The following is a 14,567-nucleotide window of genomic DNA, read 5'->3' on the forward strand; positions in this document are numbered from 1 at the left end:
CCTCCTGTTTCCTCCTCTGACAAGTTTCTCACATATGCCGGGGTGGCTAAACTGCGCAGGAGACGGAGTTGATGAGAGCGGGAGACGAGCATTGCGGACAATCCACGAGAAGAGAGAACACCTCGCAGGTGATGTGGCTCGCTAAAGTGTAGGAAAGCTTTCCTGCACGGCCTGACAAATAAAGTTGCACCGGACATTTCTGAACGCGTCTCCTCGGCGGGACTGTGGCCACTAAAACGCCGTTGGAAAGACTCGCCTGGCGCGCCCGCAGCAGACTGCGCCGAGGTAACGTGAGCGTGCCGTCGCCTTCTGCGCTATAACGCGCGTCCTGCGCTTGTCAACCTTCCCTCAAGTGCGTCTCCATCTGTGTCCTGCTGCTTTAGGACTGAAAGTCGAAACCTCATCTGCCTCATTGTTTCCCGTGAGAGTCGCGCGCTGGAGGAAACTCCGGCGGTTCACAGCCTCGTGCACTCGTGGGTGGAAGTCCGCACGCTCACCAATCCAAAAACACACTTCGCTCGCGACGCTGGATCGCGCGCAGCTGCGCTCATCTGTAACTTTTTTTAGCGTCTTTGTTAGAATGCGGAGAGCGCGGCGGATGCGCGTGAGGTCTGATTAACGCAGTAACATCGCCTCAGGAACCGGATCACTGAGTGGGTCCTGCGTATGCAACACAATGTCCGCGTTACGGAAGAAATTTGGGGACGATTATCAAGTGGTGACAACATCTTCCAGCGGCGGGGGATTTAACCAGGGCGCGCCCGAGAAAAAGAAAAAGCGACAACGCTTTGTAGACAAGAACGGCCGCTGCAACGTTCAGCACGGAAACCTCGGGGGCGAAACCAGCCGATATCTGTCTGACCTGTTCACCACACTGGTGGACCTGAAATGGCGTTGGAACCTCTTCATCTTCATCCTCACCTACACGGTGGCCTGGCTGTTCATGGCCTCGATGTGGTGGGTCATCGCTTTCATCCGCGGTGACCTCAATCAAGCCCACGACGACAAATACACGCCGTGCGTCGCCAACGTGTACAACTTTCCATCGGCCTTCCTGTTCTTCATCGAGACCGAAGCAACTATTGGCTACGGGTACCGCTACATCACAGACAAGTGCCCTGAAGGCATAATTCTCTTTCTCTTCCAGTCTATCCTGGGCTCTATCGTCGACGCCTTCCTAATTGGGTGCATGTTTATAAAGATGTCCCAGCCAAAAAAACGGGCAGAGACGTTAATGTTCAGTGAACACGCTGCTATCTCCATGCGAGACGGCAAGATGACCCTCATGTTCCGCGTGGGAAACTTGCGCAACAGCCACATGGTCTCTGCGCAAATCCGCTGCAAACTTCTGAAAGTGAGTCGAGCGTTTAGAACTGCACGCAAATCCAGTTTCTGTTTGAATATGGCAAGCTTGATTGCAGGGTACACATTCATTACTCCCTTTTACAAGAAACGTTTGTCTAGTCTATGTCAATTTCCCTCTGGGATTAATAAAGTGATCTGTCTAGTAAAAGCACATGCAGTCATACAAACTGAGCTCCTGTCAGTGTTGGGTTAGCCATCTAAGAGATGACAGGGGGGTTAGGGAGAGGCAGGGGGTTAGGGAGAGACAGTGGGGTTAGGGAGAGACAGGGGGTTAAGGAGAGACAGGGGGGTTAGGGAGAGACGGGGTTAGGGAGAGTCAGGGGGGTTAGGGAGAGACAGGGGGGTTAGGGAGAGACAGGGGGGTTAATGAGAGACAGGGGGGTTAAGGAGAGACAGGGGGTTAGGGAGAGTCAGGGGGGTTAGGGAGAGTCAGGGGGGTTAAGGAGAGACAGGGGGGTTAGGGAGAGTCAGGGGGGTTAGGGAGAGTCAGGGGGGTTAGGGAGAGACGGGGTTAGGGAGAGACAGGGGAGTTAGGAAGAGTCAGGGGGGTTAGGGAGAGACAGGGGGGTTAGGGAGAAACAGGGGGGTTAGGGAGAGACAGGGGGTTAGGGAGAGACAGGGGAGTTAGGAAGAGTCAGGGGGGTTAAGGAGAGACGGGGGTTAGGGAGAGACAGGGGGGTTAGGGAGAGTCAGGGGGGTTAGGGAGAGACAGGGGGGTTAGGGAGAGACAGGGGGGTTAGGGAGAGACAGGGGGTTAGGGAGAGACAGGGGAGTTAGGAAGAGTCAGGGGGGTTAAGGAGAGACGGGGGTTAGGGAGAGACAGGGGGGTTAAGGAGAGACAGGGGGTTAGGGAGAGTCAGGGGGGTTAGGGAGAGACAGGGGGGTTAGGAAGAGTCAGGGGGGTTAGGGAGAGTCAGGGAGTTAGGGAGAGACAGGGGGGTTAGGGAGAGTCAGGGGGGTTAGGGAGAGACAGGGGGGTTAGGGAGAATCAGGGGGTTAGGGAGAGTCGGGGAGTTAGGGAGAGACAGGGGGGTTAGGGAGAGTCGGGGAGTTAGGGAGAGTCAGGGGATTGGGGGAGAGTCAGAGGGATTTATTAAAAAACAGCACTAATCAGCACTATTTTTCCTTCTCCTATCTCTGTCTCTCTCTCTCTGTGCCCATAGTCTCGTCAGACCCCTGAGGGAGAGTTCTTGCCGCTGGACCAGCTGGAGCTGGATGTGGGTTTCAGCACAGGAGCTGATCAGCTATTCCTGGTGTCTCCTCTCACCATCTGCCATGTGATTGACTCAAAGAGTCCCTTCTATGACCTCTCACTCAGATCCATGCAGACCGAGCAGTTTGAGATTGTGGTGATTCTGGAAGGTATTGTGGAGACCACAGGTGAGGGTTAATTCCCCAGGAAATGTTTCCTTGTTACCAGTCCCAAGCATTCCAGTATCAGCTGTGTTCTAGAGCCGGTTTTTAATCAAAGACAAATGTAATGATTTTTGTACTACTTGCAGAGTATTTAGGGGGTGTACAAGGCCCAGACTGCAGGATGTGAGTTTAGGTGTCTGTCTGAGGACACAGATGAGCTTGTTATATGGCAAAGATGTTGTGAGAAGGCTTTTGCAGCAGATAAAAGGGGGAAAAGAGAGAGGGAGTGAGAGCAGGAGATAGTGAGAAGGAAAGAGGGAAAGAGAGAGAGAGAGGAAGAGGGAGGTAGATGGAGGGAGGGAGGTAGAGAGAGGGATGGAAAGAGATGGAGGGAGGGAGAGAGAGCGGGAGTGCAACAGTGTCGTTATGTAAGATGTGTGAAACACGAAGGTGATCTTTGTTCCTCACTGTGTATCTCAGTAGCTGAACATGTGCTGACATCATTTCACCTGTCCATCAAAGCTCATCTCACCTACACACCTACGTGGCCTTCAGCTGCTAACGCACTGGCCCATCCCAAGAAATCAGACAAATAAGACTCAGTAAAAAAAATACAATGCATACTCAGTCATACTGACACCAGTAAACACCTTTGCACAAGTGTATACACACACACACACACACACACACACACACACACACACACACACACACACACACACACACACACACACACACACACACACACACACACACACAAATCCTGTCACAGTCTTCCACACAAACCAGTTCATGCACAGCAAGGAGCTGTGCATTTGAACATTCCACCCACAGACAATGAGGGTTTGTGGGTAACGGAGGGGGCACAGAATTATGTACAGTTAGTCAGCACTCTGTTCTCCCCATTGTGAGTCAGTTTCCATAGCAACTAAATCTCCCCCTCCTTTAGTGGTGTGAGTACAGTAAAGCCTCCAGTCCGTCTGAGGTGTGGAGAATGAACAAAACAAGCCACCTTGTCTGGTTTTATATCATATCAAGTACTACGCACAAAAAATAATTACCACATCTTACTACAGTATGTCAGAAGTGTTAATTGTGTGCTGTGTGTGTATCTGTATATTCAGATCTCTCTGAGAGTAGTGTTCTGCTGTGTCTGAACTTAAGGTAAAATTTGTGAGCAAATAAGCAAATTCATTACTGGTCATCAGAAGAGGACAGACAGTTACTAACTGTACCTACATATAAATCCGGAAATCACAATGCATGGTTTTTAAATAATTTATTTGTGTGTTACTGCTGCAAATACGTATTTGAACACCTGCCAATCAGCAAAAATTCTGGCCCTCAAAGGTCTGTTATTCCTCTAAAAAGTCCACCTCCACTCCACTTATTATTCTAAATGAGAAGTACCTGTTTAAGGTTGTTAGCTGCATAAAGACACCTGTCCACCCCACACAATCAGTAAGACTCCAACTACTAACATGGCTAAGACTAAAGATCTGTCCAAAAACACCAAAATTGTAGACCTCCACAAGGCTGGGTAGGTCTACGGGGAAATTGTCAAGCAGCTTGGTGAAAAATAGATCAACTGTTGGAGCAATGTTTATAAAATGGAAGAAGCTAAACATGACTGTCAGTCTCCCTCTGACTGGGGCTCCATGTAAGATCTCACCTCGTGGTGTAGCAGTGATCCTAAGAAAGGTGAGGAACCAGCCCAGAACTACATGGGAGGAGCTGGTCAATGACCTGAAGAGAGCTGGCACCACTGTTTCCAAGGTTACTCTGGGTAATACACTAAGACGTCATAGTTTAAAGTCCTGTATGGCATGGAAGGTTCCCCTGTTTAAATCAGCACACGTCCAGGCCCGTCTTAAGTTCTCCAATGACCATTAAGATGATCCAGAAGAGTCGGGGGAGAAAGATCTGTGTTCAGATGAGACCTAAATAGAACTTATTGGTCTTAATTCCACTCACCGTGTTTAGAGGACAAAGAATGATGAGTCCCATCACTACTGTGAATCATGGGGGTGGAAGCATCGTGCTTTGGGAGTGTTTTTCTGCACATGGGACAGGACGACTGCACTGTATTAAGGAGAGGATGACCAGGGCCATGTAGTGTGAGATTTTGGGGAACAACCTCCTTCCTCAGCATTGAAGATAGATCATGGCTGGGTCTTTCAACATGACAATGACCCAAAACACACAGTCAGGATAACCAAGGAGTGGCTCCGTAAGAAGCATATCAAGGTTCTGGAGTGGCCTAGCCAGTCTCCAGGCCTAAACCCGATAGAAAATCTTTGGAGGGAGCTCAAACTCTGTGTTTCTCAGAGACAGCCCAGAAACCTGGCTGATCTCGAGAAGATCTGTGTGGAGGAATGGGCCGAAATCCCTGATGCAGTGTGTGCAAACCTGGTGAAAAACTACAAGAAATGTTTGACCTCTGTAATTGCAAACAAAGGTTACTACATTGATTTTCACAGGTGTTCAATTGCTTATTTGCAGCAGTATCACAAAAATAAATTATTTTAAAAATCATACATTGTGATTTCCGGTTTTATTTTTTTTAGATGATGTCTCTCACAGTAGACATGTACCTAAGATGAAAATTCCAGACCCTTCCATGATTTCTAAGTGGGAGAACTTGCAACTTTTCCTCACTGTGTATTGTGATTTATGTAATGTAATATATAGTGTAGTTCAGGGGTGCCCACAGTTTTCAGCTTGCGAGCTACTTATAAGATGACCAAGTCAGAAAGATCTACCGGGGTGGCGGACGAACGTAATTTGTTGAGCGGGGGGGGGGGGTTGGCGAACGTAATTTGTTGAGTGGATTGCAGATTGGCTACCGTGAATGTCAATCAAAATACAACCGTCAGTGCAGATGTGCGATTCATCTACTACTATTTTATGTGACGCGATCTACGCACATTCCTTCGCGATCGACCGACACTTCCTTCGATCGCGATCGACGTAATGAGCACCCCTGGTGTAGTTTATATTGTAATATATAGTGTAATATATACAGTGTAGTATATAGTGTAGTATATGATGCAATATATATATATATATATATATATATAGTTTATGGTCCCAGTTTGGACAGCCAAACATGACTTCCTGAGGCTGGAAGGCCCTACGTGACTACCTGCTGTCATTTGCTGCCTCTCACACCCCAGACCCCCAGTCACCCAGCACGGCCCAACACCACCTCCCTCCCAGTCACTCAGCATGGCCCAACACCACCTCCCTCCCAGTCACCCAGCATGGCCCAACACCACCTCCCTCCCAGTCACCCAGCACGGCCCAACACCACCTCCCTCCCAGTCACCCAGCATGGCCCAACACCACCTCCCTCCCAGTCACCCAGCATGGCCCAACACCACCTCCCTCCCAGTCACCCAGCACGGCCCAACACCACCTCCCTCCCAGTCACCCAGCACGGCCCAACACCACCTCCCCCCAGTCACCCAGCACGGCCCAACACCACCTCCCTCCCAGTCACCCAGCACGGCCCAACACCACCTCCCTCCCAGTCACCCAGCACGGCCCCACACCACCTCCTGATGTCTCACGCTATATGTCACACTTTGAAAAGAGGACAGATCTCAACCACATGGTCGATCACAGTTCAATGCATCCTGATACCCAAGCAGACTGTGCAGAGGGACAGAGAACGAAAGCAATAGAGGAAGAGAGAAAGTGAGTGAGAGGAAGAGAGGGAGGGGAGGAGGAAAGGAAACCAACCAGAGCAAGCTGAAGAACCAGCAGGGAAGATACTGAGGGTCAGACAGACTAGAAGAGATCAGTGAAAAGGAATGAAGAAAGAGAGGGAGATAGATGGATGGAATGGGATGGAGAGAGAGGGATGGAAAGGGATGGAGAGAGAGGGATGAAAAGGGATGGAGGGAGAGAGGGATGATGAGGAACGTGATAGTAGGCAGGAAGGCTGTACAGGAGATGGGGCAGAACTATTTCAACCTGCTGGCTGTAGTGAGAGCTGAAGAAGAATCACCAGATTCACACACACTATAGTTCAGGAACCTGGAGTCACACACACTATAGTTCAGGAACCTGGAGTCACACACACCATAGTTCAGGAACCTGGAGTCACACACACCATAGTTCAGGAACCTGGAGTCACACACACTATAGTTCAGGAACCTGGAGTCACACACACTATAGTTCAGGAACCTGGAGTCACACACACCATAGTTCAGGAACCTGGAGTCACACACACTATAGTTCAGGAACCTGGAGTCACACACACCATAGTTCAGGAACCTGGAGTCACACACACCATAGTTCAGGAACCTGGAGTCACACACACCATAGTTCAGGAACCTGGAGTCACACACACCATAGTTCAGGAACCTGGAGTCACACACACCATAGTTCAGGAACCTGGAGTCACACACACTATAGTTCAGGAACCTGGAGTCACACACACTATAGTTCAGGAACCTGGAGTCACACACACTATAGTTCAGGAACCTGGAGTCACACACACCATAGTTCAGGAACCTGGAGTCACACACACCATAGTTCAGGAACCTGGAGTCGCACACACCATAGTTCAGGAACCTGGAGTCACACACACTATAGTTCAGGAACCTGGAGTCACACACACTATAGTTCAGGAACCTGGAGTCACACAGTGTAGTGCAGGAACACGGTGAGAAACCTGACCCTAATCCTAACAGGTCAGAGGTCAGAGAGAGAGAGCAACTCTGTGCTACTGCTTAATGATGGTATCCATAGATACGCATTATTCCTCTTACTATATATACACACCAACCACTTTATTAGGTACACCTTTCCAACTGCTCATTAACGCAAATATCAAATTAGTCAATCACAGCAGCTCAATGCATTCAGGCATGTAGACATGGCCAAGACAATCTGCTGCAGTTCAAACTGAGCATCAGAATGGGGAAGAAAGGTGATTTAAATGACGTGGCATGGTTGTTGGTGCCAGACGGGCTGGTCTGAGTATTTTAGACACTGCTGGATTTTCATGCACAACCATCTCTAACGTTTACAACGGATGGTCCGAAAAAGAAAAAATATACAATGGCTGGCAATTCTGTGGGCGCAAATGCGTTGTTGATGCTAGAGGTCAGAGGGGAATGGCCAGACTGGTTTGAGCTGATAGAACGGCAACAGTAACTCAAATAACCAGTTGTTACAACCGAGGCATGTAGAAGAGCATCTCTGAATGCACAACACGTCAAACCTTGAGGTGGATGAAAACAAAAACAAACAAACAAACAAGATGGTCTACAGCAGCAGAAGACACACCGGGTGCCACTCCTGTCAGCTAAGAACAGGAAACTGAGGCTAGAATTGACACAGGCTCACCAAAGTTGGACAATGGAAGAATGGAAAAATTTTGCCTGATCTGATGATTCTCGATTCTTGCTGCGACATTCGGATTGTAGGGTCACAATTCGACATCAACAACATGAAAGCATGGCATACTTTAGTACCAATTGAGCATTGTGTCAACGCCACAGCCTACCTGAGTATTGTTGTTGACCATGTCCATCCCTTTATAATCACAATGTACCCATCTTCTGATGGCTACTTCCAACAGGATAACGTGCCATGTCAAAAAGCATGAATCATCTCAGACTGGTTTCTTGAACATGACAATGAGTTCACTGTACTCGAATGGCCTCCACAGTCACCAGATCTCAGTCAAATAGAGCACCTTTGGGATGTGGTGGAACGGGAGATTCACATCATGGATGTGCAGCTGACAAATCTGCAGCAACTGCGTGATGCTATCATGTCAATATGGACCAGACTCTCTGACGAATGTTTCCAGTACCTTGTTGAATCTGCCACGAAGGATTAAGGCAGTTCTGAAGGCAAAAGGGGGTCCAATCCAGTATTAGAAAAGTGTACATACTAGGGGTGACCTGCAGTAGTTACTGATTCGACTATAGTCGAATATACCCCCTAGTCGACTATGAACGTCATAGTCGAATGTACCATTCTAACTGCATGGGGGTGCCCAAGGATGCTGCTAAGCATTAGTTGTTACATGAAATGTCTTTGTTTTCATTATATATAGCCTTTTGTCAAATAAAATCGTCCTAATTTCTGTTAATAAATATTTAAAAATGATGTTTGCGCATTAACAATAGGCATCTTCCTTACTACACATTAATAAATCACACCCTGCTGTTGCACAATCCAAACGAGCGGAGCTGAACATGCTACAGAATACGCGCAGCATCTGCCGAGATTATAATGGCTACTAAAAAACTTCAAACGTATTTTGAAAAACATGAAGATGAATCAAACAAAGTCAGGGTTGCCAACTCTCACGCATTGAGCGTGAGACACACGCATTTGACCGTCTTCACACGCTCTCATGCCACACTTCCGATATCTCACGCCGAAAAAAAAATCAAGTTTATTTACCTCTGATCCACATATATGATTCAATGAGTTACTAGTTCGCTCTGGCGCCAACCACCGGCTATCGATAGATCGCGATATAACACTTAATTTGCGTCCATTTTACGTTTGCGTAATTTGCGTTACATTTTACGGCAAGTAGGTCTATAAACATTTTTTGTTGTTGTTTGCTTAAACCCCGTTACTTCAACCTTTCCTTGTATTTTTTTTTTTTTTTTTGCTGTTGTGTGGTAATTTTTTTATATTTCCAGGCAGGCATATTTTATTTAAAAAATTTTTAACATTTTGCACAGTGCCTGTCTGACAGTTCGATATGCGCAATGCGCACTGACGGTTAATGTTCTCTAACGTTTTAAAAAAAACAAATAAGTAAATAAATAAAAGCTGAATAAGGCCAACCTAACGTGTTTATTCATTTATCTGAGTGTTTTAGGTATTTACTTTGAAGAGGAAAAAAGTCCTGAATGAGAACGGGATCCCGTTTAAGGTGCTCTAAAAAAAAAATAATAAACCCGATTCGACTATTAGTCGACTAAAGGGAAAAGTTGACGAATCAGATTCGACTATGAAAATCCTTAGTTGAATACATACATAGTACATACTAATGGTATAAACAAGGTGTACCTACTAAAGTGGCCGGTGAGTGTAAAGTGATACTACAGCCACCAGCGGTGTTTTTTTGTTCTTGTTTTGTATGTCTTTTCATGCCAACATGTTCTAATGTGCACAAATATTCCTCCACCAATCACAGTGATGGATTCTGTTGCAATTGAATATATAGTGATGAGTGTAGTATGAGAGGAACTAAACCAGCCTGAAACCAGCCAGGCTCCCACAACCACCCCGTGTAAACATTTGAAACATTTGGCATTAATATTTCATGCGCTGAATAATGTTTCAACTTGCTTGCGTCAGGGAACCATGGGTGAGAGGTAGAGTGGACTAGAGAGGTAGAGGGCTATATAGAGGTAGAGAGGGCTATATAGAGGTAGAGAGGACTATATAGAAGGCTATATAGAGGTAGAGAGGGCTATATAGAGGTAGAGGGGGTTATATAGAGGGCTATAGAGAGCTAGAGAGGACTATGTAGAGGTGCAGAGGACTATAGAGGGTTATAGAGAGGTTGAGAGGACTAGGGAACACAGGCTGAGGGGACTGGAGTTAACCGGAACTCCAGCAATCTGCACAGCCACAGGGGTTTAAGTTTTGCCTTTTTCTTCTTGGTCGATTCTGAACCCGTTTGTGTTTTGTGTTTCTGTTTTGACTGTGTCTGTTCTCAACATGGCTGAAACTATTGAGCCAGCAAATACATATATATTCCTTTGGGTGAGGTGCTGGATTAACTTCAGAAACATGCTGTTCTTGATATTAAAAATTATATATTAATCAATCAAAATTTATTTATGTAGTGCTTTTTACAACAGTTGTCACAAAGCAGCTTTACAAGTGTCGGAGTGTGTGCATACATGTGTCTGTGTGCGTGTCGTGTTCATACATATGTGATGTGTGTCTGTATATGTGTGTGGTGTGTTGTGTGCATGTTTTGTTATGAGTTCATAGAGCAGTACTTTACATATTGGAAATATATGTTTCATGTTATGTATTCTGAGTGAATTTCATTGGTGCTAGCGGAGTTATTTTTGATGCTTCACTCAGGTATGACCTGCCAGGCTCGGACTTCGTACACGGAGGACGAGGTTCTGTGGGGTCATCGCTTCTTCCCAGTCATCTCACTGGAGGAGGGCTTCTTCAAGGTGGACTACTCCCAGTTTCATGGCACCTTCGAGGTGCCCACACCTCCACACAGTGTCAAGGAGCAGGAGGAGACACTTCTCCTGTCTTCGCCCCTCACAGCCCCCTCACTCTGCCCTAGCACGGGGGGCCTGACTGAGGGCAGCAGCACCCTGGAAGGTCTGGAGCTACAGGGTGACGCGGAGACGGGCTCGGCTAACATCGCCACCCCGCTCCCCAGCACCAAGCTCCCCGCCAAGCTGCAGAAGCTCACGGGCCGGGATGGGGGGAGGGACGGCATGCCACGGAAGCTGCTCCGCATGAGCTCCGAGATCACCTACAACCTGGGAGAGCTGCCTGTCAAACTCCAGCGAATCAGCTCAGCCCCAGGAGTGGCAGAGGAGAGGCTGCCACCTATCAGCTCCTTTCTCAGCCCCACAGAGGACAAGCTGACAGCCAAGCTGGGTCTGATGGGTGGAATTGAATCCATTAGCCAATCGGTGACAGACCTGCCCCCAAAGCTGCAGCGGTTGGCTGGAGGGATAGGAGGAGGCGGGGTTGGAATAGGAGGAAGAATGGATGGTCACCTGCCTCCCAAACTCAGAAAGATGAATTCTGAGAGGTTTACAGGGTTAAGTCTGAAATGAACCGATATCTGTTCAACTCGCTTTCCTCCTTTGTAATGACAACTGATTTAAATGGACAATAATGTTATATAGGGAACATTTTATATATGAATCTGATATTAATTTGATTATATATGAATATCATATTAATTTGATTATATATGAATATCATATTAATTTGATTATATATGAATATTAATTTCATTTTCCTCAGCACAATCTGGCATGTTTGTTTTTGCCCTTCAATGAGCATGAAATAAGGACACATATTTAATGAGGACACATATTTAATAAGGACACATATATAACTGATAATAAAGACAAAATACATGATGTGTTTAGGGACTAAGATTGTTGTGTCGTCACCTACATCCTATAACTTTACTCATCAAATGTTCATTTGTGTTTCTGTTAAAATGGTAAAACATTATTATATTGTAATCTAAGTTTGGCAAGCAATGGTTCACAGCATCAATGTTAAAATATTCTTGATTGTTGAAGAAATGGAAAATTGAGATTCTTCTTTTCTGCCTGAATTAGTTATTTTACTCTGTGTTCACGCTGTGTTAAGGTTGACATTCTCACTCTAATTATATCATAGAGTAGAGCAGTATTAGACATCTGTGCAGTATTAGACATCTGTGCACCTCGATCAACAATTACATTTAGGACACTTTACCATTGCACAACCAAAAACAAATAATTTCAACTCAGTGAAGTCTTAACCCAAAGGGGTAAATTAGCAAGAGTTTGCGTGAGAGCACAGGGAGGTGAGATGTTAGTTTGGGCTGATGGATTAGTTTGGGCTGATGGATTAGTTTGGGCTGATGGGTTATTTTGATCTGATGGATTAGCTTGGGCTGTTTATTGTTAATAGTTGTTAATTTTGTTAATTTTGGTTTTACAGTTTTAAATCTTTTAACCTCGTAATGATATTGTTTATGTTTTTTGTCTGGAGACTGAAGCAATAATTTTTGGATTTTGAAGATTTGTTTGGTTACAGCCTTGTGTCTGTTTTATGTTAGTCTTTGAAAAAATTTGCAAGATTTCAGTTCATTTCAGTACAATCACAATGACTTCTGGCCAAAAATAAACATACTGATTTGCATAGTTTACAAACATTAGAGTTAATGTGCTGATTTCCATAGTTTATAAACATTAGATTGAATGTGCTGATTTGCATTGTTTATAAACATTTCAAATGTGTTTTATAATAAGGAGAGAATGTTAGGCCAGTATGGGGTGTTGGACCCAAGTGCTTATCAGTATTACTGGAGCCTCATAGTGTAAATATGGTTTGTTTCAACATTGGCAGTGTAATGATTCACTATTTTTGACATTGCCAATGTGATGATTGGCTGATTTATGAGTGTGATAGCATTTTTTATACTGCTGCTTGGGCCCTGGATTATGTTGGAGGGGTTAGGAAGGGACATAGTTCCATAAACTAATTTTGTTCTCTCATTTTTCTAAGGCAAAAATTTTATTTAATGTAGGACTGTGTTATGAGATGAAAGGCTTTCATTAAGAGTCTAAAAGGTTGTTATACTGTATTACCAATGACTATAAATGATCAAAATATTATCAGTTGTTTAGTTACTAATAGAGAGTTTACTGCAATTTTAAGAAACATTGCACGCACAGTCTATCTGTAAAACAACACGATATCAGGCTAAGACCATAACTTCACATCTTCACACCTTCTCACTCTGCCCAAAACTGGATTACTCAGGTATGAGACAGTAAATATTTCTGTGAGATATTTATGAGAATTGTATAAAATAAGTAAGAATATGTTGAGGCTTCAATGTTAAATTGATCCTATTAAGTGAATCCCTGTATGTATTAAAGCTTTCACTCTCCACAGTAGGTCAATTCCTGAGTTTTTATCAGCAGGAAGATAATTAAGAAAATCCCTGTGTGTGTGTGTGTGGGGGGGGGGGGTGTGGGGGGGGGGGTGTAGGAAGAGAGAAAGTTTGTGTCTTACAGAGAGATGGAGAGACAAGGAGAGAGGCAGTTGATCTAACACCCTTCATACCCTCTATTCCCAACACTGAATACACCTTGCACCCTAAACACCCCAAATTCTACACACTCTACACCCTACACACCCAAAACCTTACATACCCTACATCCTAAATCATACACACCCTATACACTACAACCTACAAAAAATGAAAAACCTTCATTTTAAGTTTACCTCTGTGTCTTGGTGTTGCTAGATCTGCTATGAGATACGTTGGGTTGGAAGCAACACAACACCTTGCACACCTGCGTTTGGCAAACCTGTTCACGTACAACCACAGAGGTGCTAACTCTCACCATGCTGACCAGCTGCACTGTGATATCTGGAACTGCTACGTTTGACAGATTATCCAGATTTTCCCTCTGTCAACAAATGTAAACGTACTGTGTTTCTCTTCCTCTCTCGTGCACTCTGCCTTGGACATCAACCACGTTAATATTGGCTTAGGTGGGAGGACCTTGACTGTGGCAGTGTGGGCAGAGTCTTGTGTGACAGCTGTCATTAACGTCAACACCATTTGTCAGACCCTAACCCTAAAACTTTCTTCTCTGAAGTGAACAAAAATGTTTGATGCTTTGCAGTCTGCTACATACAATGAGATGGAAGTGGCTGTGACATGAATGTTTCAGCAGAGACGACGACTGCACCGCCACACAGAAATAGCAACAGCGGCGCTGCAGACACTCAGAGACGGCGTGAGTAGGCACGGTACAAGAGAACGTTGCTAGGTAACGGCAGAGCCACCGAGCGCGTGCAGGAGAGCCCTGGTAGAAATGCTTCTGCTGAAATGAGGAAAAACATCTTCTCATCACTACTATCACAATCATGACTCCTGCAGGCTCTACTGTAAACAGTGACCATATTACTTATGTACCCACCTTTCATCACGCCCACACAAAGGTTTAGGTTTGTGCTAGCTTACACATACAGTGTTCTTTTCTTTCATCCTCCCTTTTCTTCCTAAGATTTAAACAAGATTTCCCCAAGTTCTGTAAGAGACTGGAAAACTTGGGGTGAGTCCAACACTGGCCTAGCTT

At 45.5% G+C, this 14,567-nt stretch overlaps 1 protein-coding gene across 2 annotated transcripts; it reads left to right on the top strand.

The window, feature by feature from the left end:
* The first annotated feature begins 3 nt into the window (after window positions 1-3).
* kcnj3b (potassium inwardly rectifying channel subfamily J member 3b) lies at window positions 4-13,349 on the top strand. Of its 2 annotated transcripts, XM_076992648.1 has the most exons (4): window positions 4-285; window positions 384-1,354; window positions 2,529-2,745; window positions 10,804-13,349. In XM_076992648.1, the coding sequence occupies exons 2-4, from the start codon at window positions 677-679 to the stop codon at window positions 11,523-11,525; spliced, it is 1,617 nt and encodes a 538-aa protein (XP_076848763.1). In that variant the 5' UTR covers window positions 4-285; window positions 384-676; the 3' UTR covers window positions 11,526-13,349. The 2 variants fall into 2 exon arrangements, with proteins under 2 accessions (XP_076848763.1, XP_076848762.1); XM_076992647.1 differs by having other exon boundaries at window positions 4-1,354.
* Window positions 13,350-14,567: the final 1,218 nt, after the last annotated feature.

The sequence above is a fragment of the Brachyhypopomus gauderio genome, unplaced genomic scaffold (genome assembly GCF_052324685.1).
Source record: "Brachyhypopomus gauderio isolate BG-103 unplaced genomic scaffold, BGAUD_0.2 sc95, whole genome shotgun sequence".
NCBI lineage: Eukaryota > Metazoa > Chordata > Actinopteri > Gymnotiformes > Hypopomidae > Brachyhypopomus > Brachyhypopomus gauderio.

Coding starts and splice junctions, on each gene's coding strand:
- kcnj3b (XM_076992647.1), top strand. CDS start 677: ATGTCCGCGTTACGGAAGAAATTTGGGGACGATTATCAAGTGGTGACA. Junction 1,355..2,528: donor TCCGCTGCAAACTTCTGAAA/GTGAGTCGAGCG, acceptor CTGTGCCCATAG/TCTCGTCAGACCCCTGAGGG. Junction 2,746..10,803: donor AGGTATTGTGGAGACCACAG/GTGAGGGTTAAT, acceptor TGCTTCACTCAG/GTATGACCTGCCAGGCTCGG.